This window comes from Trachurus trachurus (assembly GCF_905171665.1).
Source record: "Trachurus trachurus genome assembly, chromosome: 9".
NCBI lineage: Eukaryota > Metazoa > Chordata > Actinopteri > Carangiformes > Carangidae > Trachurus > Trachurus trachurus.
This window is the reverse complement of record NC_139895.1, coordinates 5,049,929-5,065,367: the sequence shown is the minus strand read 5'-3', so window position 1 is coordinate 5,065,367 and position 15,439 is coordinate 5,049,929. Positions and strand designations below refer to the sequence as shown.

At 40.2% G+C, this 15,439-nt stretch overlaps 2 protein-coding genes across 2 annotated transcripts in view; both read right to left on the bottom strand.

Annotated features, from left to right (window-relative positions):
- Window positions 1-1,326: 1,326 nt before the first annotated feature.
- The window catches only part of LOC310991317 (uncharacterized protein), a 64,329-nt gene continuing 50,216 nt past the window's right edge, over window positions 1,327-15,439 (bottom strand). The window contains exons 3-4 of the mRNA XM_083978973.1: window positions 4,023-5,216; window positions 1,327-3,688 (exon numbers count right to left, since the gene is read on the bottom strand). Of these exons, the coding sequence (XP_083835099.1) occupies window positions 1,590-3,688; window positions 4,023-5,216 (3,293 nt within the window). The 3' untranslated portion in view covers window positions 1,327-1,589. The remainder of the gene's footprint in view (window positions 3,689-4,022; window positions 5,217-15,439) is intronic.
- LOC310991374 (GTPase IMAP family member 2-like) lies at window positions 6,002-7,201 on the bottom strand. Its single transcript, XM_083979060.1, has 2 exons — window positions 7,159-7,201; window positions 6,002-6,753 (listed from the first exon to the last, which is right to left on the bottom strand). Coding segments are annotated over exons 1-2 (660 nt in total). The 5' UTR covers window positions 7,160-7,201; the 3' UTR covers window positions 6,002-6,094.

Here is a 15,439-nt window from a genome sequence, read left to right as displayed (position 1 = left end):
AAAAGTAAAACATTGCCCCCCGCACTTAAAGTGTTATAAAATTGCTTTGGATAAAGATATTGGATATTGAAGTCAGCTTCAATTTGATATGAAACTTGAAAGTCTTTGATGAGTGATGTTACCTGGGCAACATCATATATTCACAAAAGTGGGTTTGTTTTGGTCGGGGTTGGTTGGCACACACAAATCAACCCCAACATGCAGTATACATATATTAAATGTGATTAAACATAATTTCATACAATTCAGTGCACCGAGTGCAGGAAATGGGCACATGACTTATGCAGTGAGCCTACATATGCCAATACTGTAATTCCAATGATTCTATATAGGCCTTAATGTAAATAATCTGCATCCACCCCACACAGCAAATCTAAAACACAGTGAGATGGAAAGAAATAAAAATACAAAGAGGTGATATGCTATATTTAAGAATAAATTCTATATTCATTGAATATTTTCTCTTTAAAATTTTTTTTATTATTATTATCCAATTTATTATTATATTGGTTGCTTCATCCATTCATTTTTACATTGTGCCAACCAACCCCATGCAGTACGGTTTTATTCATAAATAAATAGATTTTAGAATATAACTGTGGACATTGAAATGTGTTTAGTTAAAGCTGACACCTTAACCTTTCATTTAATGCTGGTTTGAATATTCTCACATAAATGATGCCAGAGTGCTATGGCAAAGAGTGAAAAGTGTGCCAACCAACCCCGGTCTCCTCTACTTTAAACACTTAATCAAATTATTTTGTTTCCAGAACATTAAACAAAGCATTTCCTGCTATCAAACAGAAAAAACGGACATCAACTATGACTCAAAGAAAAACAAACAAAATGCATGGAGTGCTGCTTGGGTGTAGAAAAGGGTGAAAAAGAAAAAAGGTTTAGGGATCCAAGTAGAACATATAGAGGCACTCATGAGGGTAATAATTAAAACACCTTCATTCTTGGCTAGTCTAATAAAAACATGCCAACGCATTTCAGCCAAAAAGGCCTTTGTCAGGACAAAGGCAAAATGTTTGTCAGTCAGCTCAGTTCATGGTGAAATAGGTAATTAAAGATGGCTGCTCAGTGTGAACAGGTAGGTGGTCACATGATCAGCTTGACCTACTAATGACAGAAAAAAGGTAAAAGACTCTGTTCAACAGAAGGGAAATCTGCACCACACAATTTAACACCATTAATTCAACAAGTGATCAAAATAATTATTTAACATTATCATAGAGAAATCAACAAACAAACCAGTAAATAGTTTCAACAGCCAGTTGAAGTAAAGAATAAAAAAAAAAAGACTTCAATTTCAAAAAAAAAAAAATTCTTTTCAGAAAACCCATGCTTTGAAAATCATTCAAATTCAAATGTATTTATATATCACCATATAATGCAGAAGCAGTTCAGAGTACGTTACATAAAGATAGGACAACATATTAAAAACAGCAATAGCAAATTATCCTTGAAAGGCAATAAAAACAAAATAGCTGGCAAAAGAAAGTTGCCCTTCTACCAGCAGAGTGTTTGTGTGTTTCTGGTCTAACTTGATGTTATCTCAGTTTTTCTCTGCACTTTGAATCTTTTCCTCATGAAATCTGACAGGGCCACTGCTCCTCTGGGCACAGAAGTTTCTCTTTCAGATCATCAATCTCCTTTTCATGTTTTTTCTGCAGTTCCTCCAGATCTTGCCTGTCACTGACTTCATCTTGGGTCGCACTTTTCTCTTTCAACTCTTTCATCTCTTCCTCATGTTTCCTCTGCAGCTCATCCATTTTAGCTTTCTCCTTTGTTTCATTTTCTTTAAAAAGTTCCTGTTTTAATTCATTTAGTTTCTTCTCATGTTCTCTCTGTAGTTCATCCAGTTCTTCCTTCTGCTTTTGTCGCTGGAGTTTCATAAACTTCAGTTTCCACTCATGAATTTCTTGCTCCTGTTTGATAGACAGCTGAGCCTTACTCATCCTCTGATCTTCTTTACTTTGGTTCACAAGTTCTTTCTCCAATGTTTTCATTTCTACTTTGTGTCTTTCTTTAAATTCAACCAGTTTTTTCTTCTCTTTTCTTTTGTTTTCATGTGAATGTTCTTTCAGAAGATCATCCACCTCGTTTTTCTGTGTTTTTTGCATCTTCTTGATTCTTTTCCTGTTTTCTTTCTTCTGGGTCAGAAGTATCAGAATCAACTCAGTCATCTCTTCTTTTTGTTTGTCCTGCAGTTCATCCATACATTGTTTTAGAGATTTTTCTTTGTGTTGTGAGAGATCCTGTAGGTGTTTATAGTCTCTTTGTTTCTCCTTTATTTCTTTCTTCAGATCCTCCACTTCCTCCACGTATCTGTCTATCTGAGCTGCAAAGTCCGCCTCCTTTTTCTCTCTGAACTCATTGAATTCTTCAGCTTGTTTTCTGGCCTCCTCCTCGTACTTCTTCTTCATCTTCTCCATTTCTATCTCAAAGTTTTCCTCTAATTCTTTACGTTCCTTCTCTTGCTGTTCTCTTCTCACTCTGTCCTCTTCTTTTCTTTTGTTTTCAGATTTTTCTCTTTCTTGTTCATATTCTTCTTGGAGTTTTCTGAGTCTTGTTTGTTCTTCCTGTCGTCTCTGTTCATCTTCTTGTTTTCTTTTATCCCACCACTCTTTTTGTTCCTTCTCCCAGGCCTCCTGTTGTTTTCTCATCTCCTCTTTACTCTCCTTCAGCTTTCTGTCAGTGATCTCTTTTGATTCTGCTTTTGATCTTATTTCGTCCTCCAGGTCTTTTATTTTTTGTTCCCACTCTTGTCGTTGAATTTCTTCCTGTTCTCTCTTCTTCTTGTCTTCTTCTTCTTCTCTCTCTTTCTGTTCTCTGTGTTTCTCTTCACGTTCCTTCTTTATCTTTTCCTCCATTTCCTTAAGTTGTTTGTCTCTCTGTTTTCTCTCTTGCTCAATTTCTGCTCTCTGTTCTTCCATTCTTCCTTCCATGGATTCCTTTTCTTCTTTATGTTTTCTTTCTAGTTCCTCCTTCTCTCTCTTCATCTCTTCCTCCTTCTCCTTCAGGATCTTCTCCACTTCTTTCTGTATTGCTGCTTCAGCCTCTTGCAGCATCTCATTAGTGAAGCAGCTTCCTCCATTTCCCTTCACCATGGTGTCGATCTTCTTTATCAGCTCTTTGACTTGTGAAAGATTGTTTTTATCATAGTTATTAAACACATGGTATCTTCCTCCACAGTCAGAGATCAACTTCTTAAAGGAATCATCACATTTGTTTTTGATGTACTCTTCAATGGTCAGATCCTCCTGTATCAGTTTATCTCCTCCAGTTAAAAGAATGATGGTGAACAACTCTGAATTCTTCCCAAACACTTCCTTGATGAGTTTCAGTGTCTCCTTCTCCTCTGCTGTGAATCTTCCGATCTGTATCACCAACAGGAAGACATGTGGTCCTGGAGCCAGAAGACTGATACATTTCACCATCTCATCATTAACCTCTTCATGGGACAAGGTTGTGTCAAACAGACCAGGAGTGTCGACCACAACAACAGGACGACCGTCCACTTCACTCTGAGCTTTATGACAAAACCTGGTGACTGATGTTTGATTCAGTTCAGCTTTAAACTCTTTTCTTCCCAGAATGGTGTTTCCTGAAGAACTCTTTCCACTTCCAGTCTTCCCTATCAGCACAATCCTGAGACAGTCTGGACTCTTCTTGTCATCATCACCTGTGAAAGATGAAGACTTCGAGTTCATTTAAGTGCTGAGAGTTTTACCACTCTTTAAACAGCAAGAAACAAATGTTATTCAAGAAATGTTTTTTTGTTGTAACATTACAGACTCATTACATACTCATTACATCTCCAGACAATGGTTTTTAATCATTATATTTCTTTCTCTGTGTTTTAAAAGTTGATATTTATTATTTTTATTTTTTATTATTATTTACAGCTCATGAAATTCTGTGGATAAAAATGGTATAGCAAAAATTGCTCAAAAGGGTTCAAGCTCTCAAAGTATGTTTATTTACATACCGGTCCCCAATAATTGTTCAGTACTTACAATTTGCTGTGTCTTTTGTTCTCCACTTCTTCAGTTCAGTCTGCAGTCCGGTGATTTTTTCTATTTGCACATGTGCAAATGTCTCAGTTGTGTAGCAGGATGGTTTGTCTTTGTCAACTCTCATCTTGTCCACAGTGTCCATCAGCTCAGGGATCTGCTGTTTGTCCTTGATGTTGACAACAACAGATCTTCCTCCACAGCTCTGACAGAGCTTCTGGATGTCTCTGTTATCTCTGACAAAGTTAACAACAGCTGGAGCTGTAGGATCTGACTCCACAGTGAACAGGATCATGGTGAAGTCATTGACTCTACAGCCGAATGTGTTCTGGATGGTCTTTAACTCTCCTTTGTCTTCATCAGTGAGGGGACCCACAGGTAGGACCAGGATGAAGCCATGGATTCCCTCAGGATCACAGAGGGAGATGCACCTGAATGATTCGTTCATCACTTCCTCCTGAGGTTTTCCATACAAGGCAGGAAGCTCCACCAGGGAAACCTGACGTCCACACACCTCTCCCTGATGTTTAACACACTCTGATGAGTTGGAGACTGAATGAAGCTCTGTCTGACCTAAAATGGTCTCAGCTGCTGAAGTCTTCCCTGCTCCTCTCCTCCCACACAGAACCAGGTTTAGAGCTGGTTGCATGGGTTCAGACTTTGTTCTCCTGGTCTCTTCAGTGAAGGTGAGGAAGGTTCTTCTGTTTGTTTGCATAGTGTATTCAATCTTCTCCATGAGCTGATTATGGTCATTTTCCAGCATATTGTATTGTCTTTGTCCACAGTCTTGAAGCAGTTGATGAGCAGTGGATTGTGATCTACTCCTCTTCTCCGTTAAGGCGACCATCGAGTGTTTAAAAGCATCTTGACCAAACAAACTCAGGATGAAGTTCAGAGTTTTTCTGTTCTCCTCAGTGAACTCAGAAGGCTTCACCACCAGCAGCAGAACATTTGGTCCAGGAGAACAAAGAGACACACAGTTCTTCACTTCTTCTATCACTGCTCCCACAGACAGACTAAACATGTCTGGAGTTTTCACCACTGTGACTGATTTTCCTCTCCACTTTCCTTTAGTAGCCTCACGTTGCTTTTGTGGGTTGAATTTTAAAAAATCTAAATGTTTGCTGCCAGTGAGGAATTTGAGGGGTGTTTTCTTTTTGTCCTTCATTTTACCAATCATCATGATCCTCAGTTCACCTGCAATGAAAGTCCATAAAATAAAACATTACGTTGAAAAATAAAATAAACACATTGTTCACATATTAATTCATCACATTAAAGGGACAATGAGGAGTTTTGGAAAAGCAAAGCGTTTTCACACTACATTTATGAGCCTCCGCGCACCGTGAAATTCTTTGACTGGAGCAAGACAGACTCATGTTTTCATTCATCAAGAATTAAAGTCAGAGGTTGGAAGACGATCACATACCGTCGTAGTTCCGACCATAAACGGCGATTCGGCGGCGTTATTCTCATGACTCGCCACAAAACCGAAAGTAAAGAAATGCTGGTCGGCTCGCCCAGCATTTCCACCACCACTAATAATAACAAAATAACGATAGAGACAAAACGATATATTTATCGAAAATGGGCCCATTAACAAGTGTGGGTAGCGTAGATTCATCCACATTAACGTGAGACTTTTTTATAACCAAATAGAAACTCCTCGTTGTCCCTTTAACTGTAACCCACCATACTTACACAACAACAAGGAGGGATTTCAGATCATATTGTATCAAAACTGAAATACCTTCTAATTTTATCATACATGGAATTTTTATGTCACAGTCTCTCAAATGAGCATTTTCTTCTTCTTTTTTAAAAATTGTTTTTCAGTCAGTTCATTATGGATCTTTTTCAGTCAGTTACCTTATCATTACCCCCGAATGAATATACTGTAGATCTCAGTGTTGTGAATTATCACTCTATTTACCTGGATAATAATGACAGGTTATGTACTTACATGGTTGGGTCATTGAACATTCGCTGGGAGTTTTCACATCTGTCAAAGACACAGTAATGTCAAGTACAACAGTGGGATTCTGTTTTCAGTGATTAATAATTAAAATTGTAATTTACTGAGTGATTGTCCTACACTTACCCACAGTTTTTGTAGAAGCCAAGTTAAAACTGGTTCCTTCCTCTTGTTTCAGGTTTTCCTGATCACATGTTAAACCTGATGCTTCTTCAAAAACATCACAGCTCACATGTTCATTGTTTTCCTTCACAATTTGACCCATTCTTGTTAACAGCTCTGGAAGTTCAAGGTTCTCCTCCTTCAAGTATCTGTATCTACAGATTCTGATCATGTGTTTTAATGGTGGATGGTTCATGTAGTTTCCACCTGAACTCTCCTCTCTGGGTGTTGATATCAGTATCAGTGAATGATCAAATGATTGATCACTGAAGAGTCTCAGGACTCTGCAGAGCCTCAGGTTGTGTTCCTCAGTGAAGTCTTCAGGCTGTAGAACCAGCAGGAACACATGAGGTCCAGGATCAGAGAGACTCACACAGTCCTTTATAAACTCTGTCAGTTTGTCTTCAGAGATGTTTGGATGCAGCAGATCTGGAGTGTTGATGAGGACTATTTGTTTATCCTTCAACTGTCCACTGACTCTCTGACAACAGTCTGGTTCTTCTTCAGTGTTGAACTTGGTCTCTCTCAGTATGAAGTTCCCCACTGAACTCCTCTCAGACCAGCTGTTCCCCAGCAGAACAACCCTCAGCTCAGACACTGAAAAGAAAAGAAAATTAATTTTGTCAATAGCAGCAAAAAAAGCTTTTTTAATAGTGCAATGACATTTTCTTTTTACAGTGTTAAACATTTAATTTGTGACAGAATCAAGATTGTTCCACGTATACTTCATATTTAATATTATTTTAAACCCTACCAGTAAATGTTTGTACTTTGATTCATACATGTAATCACTCTCAAAAACTTTGCTACATTCTTTCTCTCCACCCATACCTCCGATGCAGATACTGCTTGGATTACGAATGACAAAATACAGTAATCAATATAGGAAAAATAAGCTCAAGTTAATTTTAATTATATATTATCTTAATGGACATACAACATGAATGGTATTTACAAAATCTTGGGACAAACACCAAACACTGTCAGTTCAGTTTGACTCACTGTCAGGTGGCAGGTAAGGATAGCTGCTGCAGCGCTTCAGAGTGTCAGATTCTTCTTTAACTATAAGGATATGAAAATAGACAGATTAAATGTTTCATTATTTATTTTACATGTAACCTACTGTAGCACTACCAATGGCATCATGGAAAACTAGAATTGCTGAAGATTCCTACTAAGCAGTACTGATATTACTTAATGACTGTTTAAATAGAGTATAGTAAAGATTAGGGGTGTCACGATTCTCCAAATCCTCGATTCGATTTGATTTTCGATTTTAGGGTCACGATTCGATTCGATTCTCGATTTTTTTTCTTTTTCTTACAGCACAGAGGTCTATGCTATTTTCAGACTAGTCTAGTCTACGATCATTGGTTTTATTCATCAAATTTTGTACAGTAAATCTTATTTCAAAAGATGGGATACAGATAAGTGATGCAATTTCCATAATGTATCACATTAGGCACTAATGGTCACATTTAAATAATTTCTTTACAATATAAAGGTAACATGCCCCCAAAAATCATGATCCAGGGGCCAAAATTGCCCCCAAGGTTTTGAAACAAATATATTTATATCTGTACATTATCATAATTTTATTTTCATTAATTTACCGTCGTGTCTCATTATTCTCCTGATGTCGGCGTAATGTAAACAGATTGCGCTGATACGGAGAGTCATGTGACAGACAGCGGGGCAGAGCTGCAGCTGCAGCTGCAGCGCTGCCATGGACCTGATGATCAGGTCCTGATCAGACTGACGGTGGCCACAGTCAATCAGTCCCCGATCCTCCACCGTCACCAGATCCCTGAAAGCCCCCGCAAATAATACATCCACAAAAAGTGGCAAGTTGCACCTTTTCGTCGGCTTATTATTTGCGGGTTTTTTTCTTTTTTTTTTAAATCTTATAACGTCTCTGCAACATGCGGCTCTCAGTGCTTGTGTTGGTGCTGTGTAGTTAGAGCTGCGTCTCCCTCCTGTTCCCCAGGTAGGAGGGGGACAACAGCCCACCAGGGCTGGGTGATAAAACGCTATAAATTGTGAAATAACTTTTCCTCAATAGAAATATGAGACGTGGTCGATAGTTTTCATTCATCCATGTTTTGGCAAATAGCCAATTATATTGAGAGTCGCGCTGCGCCGAACCAATCACGTGGCTGGAATAGAGCCAGGCAACATGTGCATTTGTTGGGGTTGCTGCAGACGTGCACATCAGCTGACACCGCCGGTAAAAAAAAAAAAAAAAAGAGAGAGGGAGGGAGAGAGAGAGAGAGAGAAAGAGAATGAGTGAGTGTTGTCTCGAAATAAAAAGTAAAGGCTTGGTGCGCAATGGAAACAACGGGCAGTTGTAGCTTTGCGGGCGGCGGCTGCAGCGGCGGGGGGGGGGGGGGGGATCGTCGATCCTCTCTTTGACTTCGATGCTCGAGATTGTGACGTAATTTCGATCGATTTCGATAAAAAATCGAAATCGTGACACCCCTAGTAAAGATTATTTCAATTCTCAGAGAGAGACTGATATCTCATGCAGTTTAACTCACAGTTAGGACGGATGTCGTCAGGGCTGCTGCTGCGCTTCTGGGAGATTAATTTATAATCATCTACAAAACCACAGAAAATCCCCCCCAAAAATCAAAATCATTAAGTCAGCATCAATGTGCTGACTTGAGTAGACAAAATGCAGAAATTGTTGTTCTATAGGTCTCCAACAAAGGAAAGTATAAACACATCTATGATGAAACTTGCTCCGGGTATCAGATCCATCAATCAATCAATCAATCAACTTTATTTATATAGCACATTTAAAAAACCCCACAGGGGAAGCCAAAGTGCTTTACATTAGGACATAAAGGATTAAGATAAAAGACATAGGATTTTGATAAAAGACATAAAAGACATGTTTGTTTTCTAAAGTGATTTTGTGTTTATACAAAATCACTTTAGAAAACAAACAAATGGACCAGCTCACTGCAGGTGCTTTTATAGGGAGTGACAAGTAAAAAATTAAAATTAAGATGAGTTAAAAGCACGATCCATGATCTACGGAAGCCGTTAAGGGTCATAGATACATACATTTTAATTCCTCCGTTGTCCTGTGATAACGAGATATTTTTCCTCTGTTTTCCCGAGATAACAAGATAATTAATTTTTTTAAGTATATTTTTTGCCTTTATTTGATAGCACATAGGGAGATAGACAGGAAAGGGGGAGGCAGAGAGAGGGGGAATGACATGCAGGAAAGGTCTGCCCGACGCGGGATTCGAACCAGGGACGCGTGCGTTGAGGACTGTAGCCTCTACATGGGGCGGCCGCTTTAACCACTGCGCCACACACCGCCCCAACAAGATAACTAATTTTAAAGAATAAAGCCTAGTTCTCTGTTTGTATTTTGTGCAAGGAATGAATTAATATTACAACAGCTGTTTGATGGCTTGCTAGTGAGAAAACTAGGCTTAACGTTATCTACATTGGTCTTCAAGGAGACGTCAGTCAGCATGACATGTCACATGTGTTGGAAATCTCAGGCCTATCACATTTCATTCATTATCTCTCAAATTAATTATCTTGTTACCTCGGGAAAACGGAGGAAATATGTATGCATGGCCCTTTGAGCTTCCGTAATGATTAATGCACCCTGTGAGGACAATAATTGTATTCTGTTTGTTACCAACTGACCATCTTTAATTTGTTCATGTTTGTTTTAATCTTCAGGTGTTGAGGGAGTCTGTGTGTTTCAGGTGTCTAGACAACTTAAAGGGACAATATGTGACATTTACCCCCATCTAGCGGTGCGGTTGCATGTCGGCACGTATTCTTGCTGTTGCGTTTACGTAAACTCTGGCAGAAGTCAGAAAAACAACACACGCTGCATGTATCAGGATAAACAAGCCTCTATGTAAACAAACGGTCCGCCAGCACGAGGCAAAACAATACAGGCGTGACAATATGTTGTCATGGCGATGTCGTATTGTTTACCTGACCCACGTTTTACCGGCTTTCTCTCGTCGAGTAAAATAACATCCAGTCGGTTTGCCGACGGCGTCACTCACGGCGTCATTCAGGTGTCTGACTGCACCTGAAGGCAACACCAGTGCCTCCGTCCTTCCTCACACTAGCTACACGGTGGTGACAGTTTTAACAGGCGCTGTCTGGAAAACTTTCTCCCCGAGCCGAGAAGCTCCGGCGGCCCGAGTTTGAGGTTACTTACAGCCACGGTGACACTGAACGTAAAACATGGTGATTCAACATGGCAGAGAAGGTTCGGTGAACCCCCCCCTGTATGTTTGTAACGACTTGTAACATCTCATTCTAAGGTACGAGAAAGCGCTCGTTTGTATGCGGGCGTGATTCCACTTCAGTGAAATACGTATTTATGAAAGCGATATTTGATTTTTGTCAATAAAAAGCCAATAAAGTCCCATACTGTCCCTTTAACATGCTGCAACATGTTGTTCAAGTGTGAAATATAATATGACGCTTCACTGACTCACCTGCTGCAGCCATCTCTGTTGAAGACATCAGGACCAACTCAGCTGGAGGGAACAGGAATAACTTTAGTTTCTGTAACACTCAAATCTGTTATTCACACACTTGGACACATCAACATTTACCAAGTTTTCAGTTTTTACGGATGCATGGTCGGCCTTAGCCTCGTAAACCAGCCTCTCGCGGAAATGCATTTCATTTCATTTCTCAGAGAGTCTGGCCTCATCCCCCTGTAAGCGTTTGGGGTGGGCGGGAGCTGGGCAGGAGTAGTAGCGTTGACAGACAACCCCATTCAGCCAATCAGCAAGTTGGTGTAGTGACGGGGCTTTGCACCATGTTGGTCCCTGATTGGCCAACGTGCTGTGTCAATCACAGCGGTGACGCTGATTGGCTTGGCCTTCTGAGGGTTTCAGGCCAAACGCTTACAACGGGGATGAGGCCAGACTCTCCCTCGGAATGAAATGAATTGCATTTCCGGGAGAGGCTGGTTTACGAGGCTAGGTTGGCCTGATATTGGCTGAAAATTATCGGCCAAAATACACATTTAAAGCAGAAGTAAGTGGTCCGGTCGTTTTCGCTAATGCTGCGTTGCAGGCCGGCTTTTGAAATCGTAAATTACAGCTTCAAGTCACAACTTACGACTTTGTAGCGTTCCAGGCAACCCACTCGTGTTTTTCCGACCTGTTTTACCGGTGAAAGTCACTATAACGGCCACTCGTAACTTCCGAACTGTGAACTCGTACCAGATCGAACTGGTACGACTTCACGGTCGGAAAAATACGAGTTTCCTTGAACGCACCATAACAGTCCTCGTCCCTACGTCGCCACATTCACGGCGTTCCTTGGCTGCACACACAGCCCTGCATGCCGTTCTCTCTCCTCATTGGATAAAAACTGTAGGATACGATAAATGTTTTCTCCTCGGCTCAGAGCAGAGCAGAGGGACTGACAGACCCGTGTTTCAGTCCAAACACTCTATGTAAGTGATTGCTGTCGGAAGATATAACTATTTAAGACTTATATTAACACAAATATATCACTCACTTCTGCTTTAAAGCAATACTTACCGATCTGGCATTTCACTCAGCACAGCACAAACATTTGAAAATCAACAGCTCCACCTCCCTCACAAGTCCCACCCACCTCTCCCTCCTGCGCAGCTCCACGAGCCCCCTCCCTCCCTGCTGCATGCGTTGGCATGGCAACGGTAAACAGAACAGGAACGCGAGTGAAACGGGAACAACACAAACAAACACAACACCTGAGTTTTAAACCGTATAAACGGACTCAGTGATGATGACTGATGAGTTTTATAATAAACTGTTGTTAGCCTACTGCTACTGGAGACGCAGGGGAAGCCATTGTTACAGATTACAGTTCTCAACGAGCCGGGCTGGCGGCCGGACCAGCGCCACCTGATGCGCTGGTTCAGGCCGAAAATAAATCCAGACCGAACCAAGTCGAGCCGCGCCGGTCCGGAATTCCACCGGGTCCGGACCGCTGAGAACTCACAGAGCTAACAGTAACCTAGCCGTTAGCACAGAGCTAACAGTAGCGTATATAGCTACTAGCCGTTAGCACTGGATGCTTTATAGACACATGTGACTTCCTGTGTTTACGTATCACTCGGGGCTGATCACTATAACGTTACAATATCAGACATGAAACTCCACGACCAGCTGCGGCTGCAGTTATTGGTCTTTTAAAAAACTATTTATTTCCAAAAACCTTCTTTCTTGTATGTGACTCTAGTCTCCTCTGCTCTCTGTGTCCTGCTACTGCTCTGTCAATAAGAGTTCTTCCTGGTCGGGAGGGGGGAGAGGAGGAGAGGGGTGCACAAAGTGATTACATATTAAGTAGGTTCGGTCGCTCGTCAAATCTTATTAATCGGACCGAATAATATTATTGGTCAGACTTTTCTCAGAATTATATGAGAATGAAAAAATGATGAGTTTTTAACCCTGTTGGGTTTCTCTTACATTTTAATGTATCATCAGATTATTAATAGCATTTTAACTTAGACAAAGAAATGTGCAAAAGTTCCAGAAAGGTAAGTATTGCTTTAAGTCCGACAATGACATCACTGGAAGCTAACTATAAATTAGCCAGCATCGCCTTGATTTGGCTCATTTTCAGTCCGTTACCTGAGTTGATTTGAAACAATCTTCATTCATGAAGAGTCATAAACTGTTCTTGTTGTGATTACAGCAGTGGTGCCAGTTTTATTATTTGGTTAAAGGTAGGTTTGGTGATCCTGGTTCCAGCAGGCCGCATTTTGAAAATACACAGACAAACAGGCGCATGACGTCTGTCCGACTACCCATTTCTCCAACCATACATTTCTTTATTTTTGCGTCCATCAGTCCGACCTCCCACTTCTCCGACTTAAGTAGCCCTAACCCTTAACCTTACCCTAAACCTAACCTCAACACTGTAGAATGGGTAGTCGGAGAAATGAGCCGTCGGACTTGTGGGCAGTCGGACTGACGTATGCTCCCCCAGACAAACGTCCCAGCCTACGGAAGAATATTGCATTCATTTGAGTAATTGATTTTTTGGTTTGTTTTTCGGGGTAATTATTTCTGTTTTTCTGAGTAATTTATTCATTGTTTTATATTTTTGTTGTCAAATCTTTTTCTTCCGACTTAAGATATCAGAATCCCATGAGAAGCTCCCACCTGCAAGTAGCCTAACATTTAACTGCTGCAGTCCACTTCATCACGGATCTATTACATCTTAGATCCATGATAGGATACAGCCATGGATATGCTCCACAAAAAATACAGTCGAGCTATCACTGGCATTGTAGATTTTCAAAGGAAAACCACTCATTTTACTTATTTTCTCTGTGTTCCCAGTAAATTCAGATAACTAGGCCTACCTGTTATTACAGAACACCACCTCAGAGAGTCACTAAAATATCAGAGCAGTCTCATGTAGCACCTTTATTTTGAAATCAGTCCTTACCTTACTTGCATGTGGGAGCTTCTCACAGGATTTTGAAACCTCAATAGCTAAGTCAGAAAAAAAATATCCCCCGAAAAACACCCCACCACGAAAAACAGAAAAATAAAATTGTAAGAAAAACTGGGGAAAAAATAGTCAGAAGAACAGAAAAAAATATTTTAAAAAAACAGGATTTTTTTTATTTATTCAAGGGAATGCAATAGGTTCTGTACCAGCCCCTCTCCTCAGACTTCTCTCTGAAGCCTGCAAAGCACAGGAACAGGCAGGGAGGGAGGGACAGAGACAGCTTGAGAGGCAGCTTGACTAACACATCAAGATCCAGTCATCTGGAATGTCACGTTAAAGATGATCAGATGGTGTTTTTCCAGCCTTGTTCGTTCCACAAGTGTCTTTTTTCATTTTTGTGAAAATCATTAAATTACTTGGTTGCAATTGGGTGTGGAGAGGATTTAAAGCAATTCAGTAAAAAATGCCACAGAGTAAGATCCCCAACCCTACCTTTAAGTCAGACACAGAGCAGCTATAATGTTAAATTCATCTATAGGCTACTCACTACATCTACAGCCTTTCTTAACCTCAGGTGTTACTACAAATGTTATCAATTATCGGCATAGGTTAGAAGCAGGAAGTTATCAGTATTTGTGGTAAAATTAAAAAAAAGATCAGTGAATAAGATTCGACTTGGCTTTTCATTATAAAATGACAGTTCCACTATTTGTAACATAAATCACATTTAAACTAGGCTACTACTAAAAAACAAACAAACAAAAAAACATGCAACACTAGGCCAGCCGAACAGGCTCATAGCCAGCAGGACTGCAGTCTTAAGTACTTTGTCTCAGACGTGCGCCATCTTTGGGTGTTGGCTTCTTGTTAGTTACTGTTACTTCTTTGCAGTTGAATCTTAAATAAGCACTTATACCAAATAAAGAGCTATGACTGGCATGGCCTCTTCCAACGCCGCTGTGACTCAAACCACTTTTGCTGCTCTTGAAATTAAGCATTTAACTCTTCACATAAGACCTGATTTAGAGAAGTGTTTTTAGAGAAGTGTTTCCTGCCCTGATCATGATTTATGTAACTCTTCTTCCTGCTTCTAACCACTGAAATGAAAACCAAGTCACTAGTGCTGTTGTGCTATCACTGATCTTAAGGGAAAAAGGCGATTTAAGCGTGACCAACTTAAGAAACACAACACAAAAAAACATCACGGTTTTCATCCTAAACAAATTTGAGATTTGAGATTAAAACAACCGACATTTCCTCCACGTTTTTTTTTTTTTTAAGGTATTCCCCTGAAATCACCGCAATTTAATTACTATCATTGACCTGAAACCCTCGACGCGTTCAAGAACGAGCATTTATTTCTATCACAATTTCACATCAGGTAAGTTTCCTGACTGTCCATGCAGGTTGCGACGCCATCACAGTGACAAATCCAGTCCACTGACGGACATTAAGATCTGAGTGACTAATCACATGTAGAAATTAGATGATGAAATGCACTCACCTGCGGATGATCAATAATCCGTCTCTAACGTCAGCCTTTCTCCTGATTTGATCAGATTTCCTCACTACTACGATGAATTTTTAATTGAAGTTGTTCAAGTTGCTTCGACATCCGAACTTCATGTTGTAACCAGTCCGACTCCAATCCGAAAGTGAAAGTTATCTATTGACTATAAACAATTTAGACTAGAAGCTGCTGAGATCTAAATATTTACACTTGTACATCCCGTTTCATAAATATCCCCATCCCTCTGACGTGAAGTTTACTACAAATAAAAAACAAAAAAACAGCTCAGGTAAACATTCATGAGGCACGGACAAATTA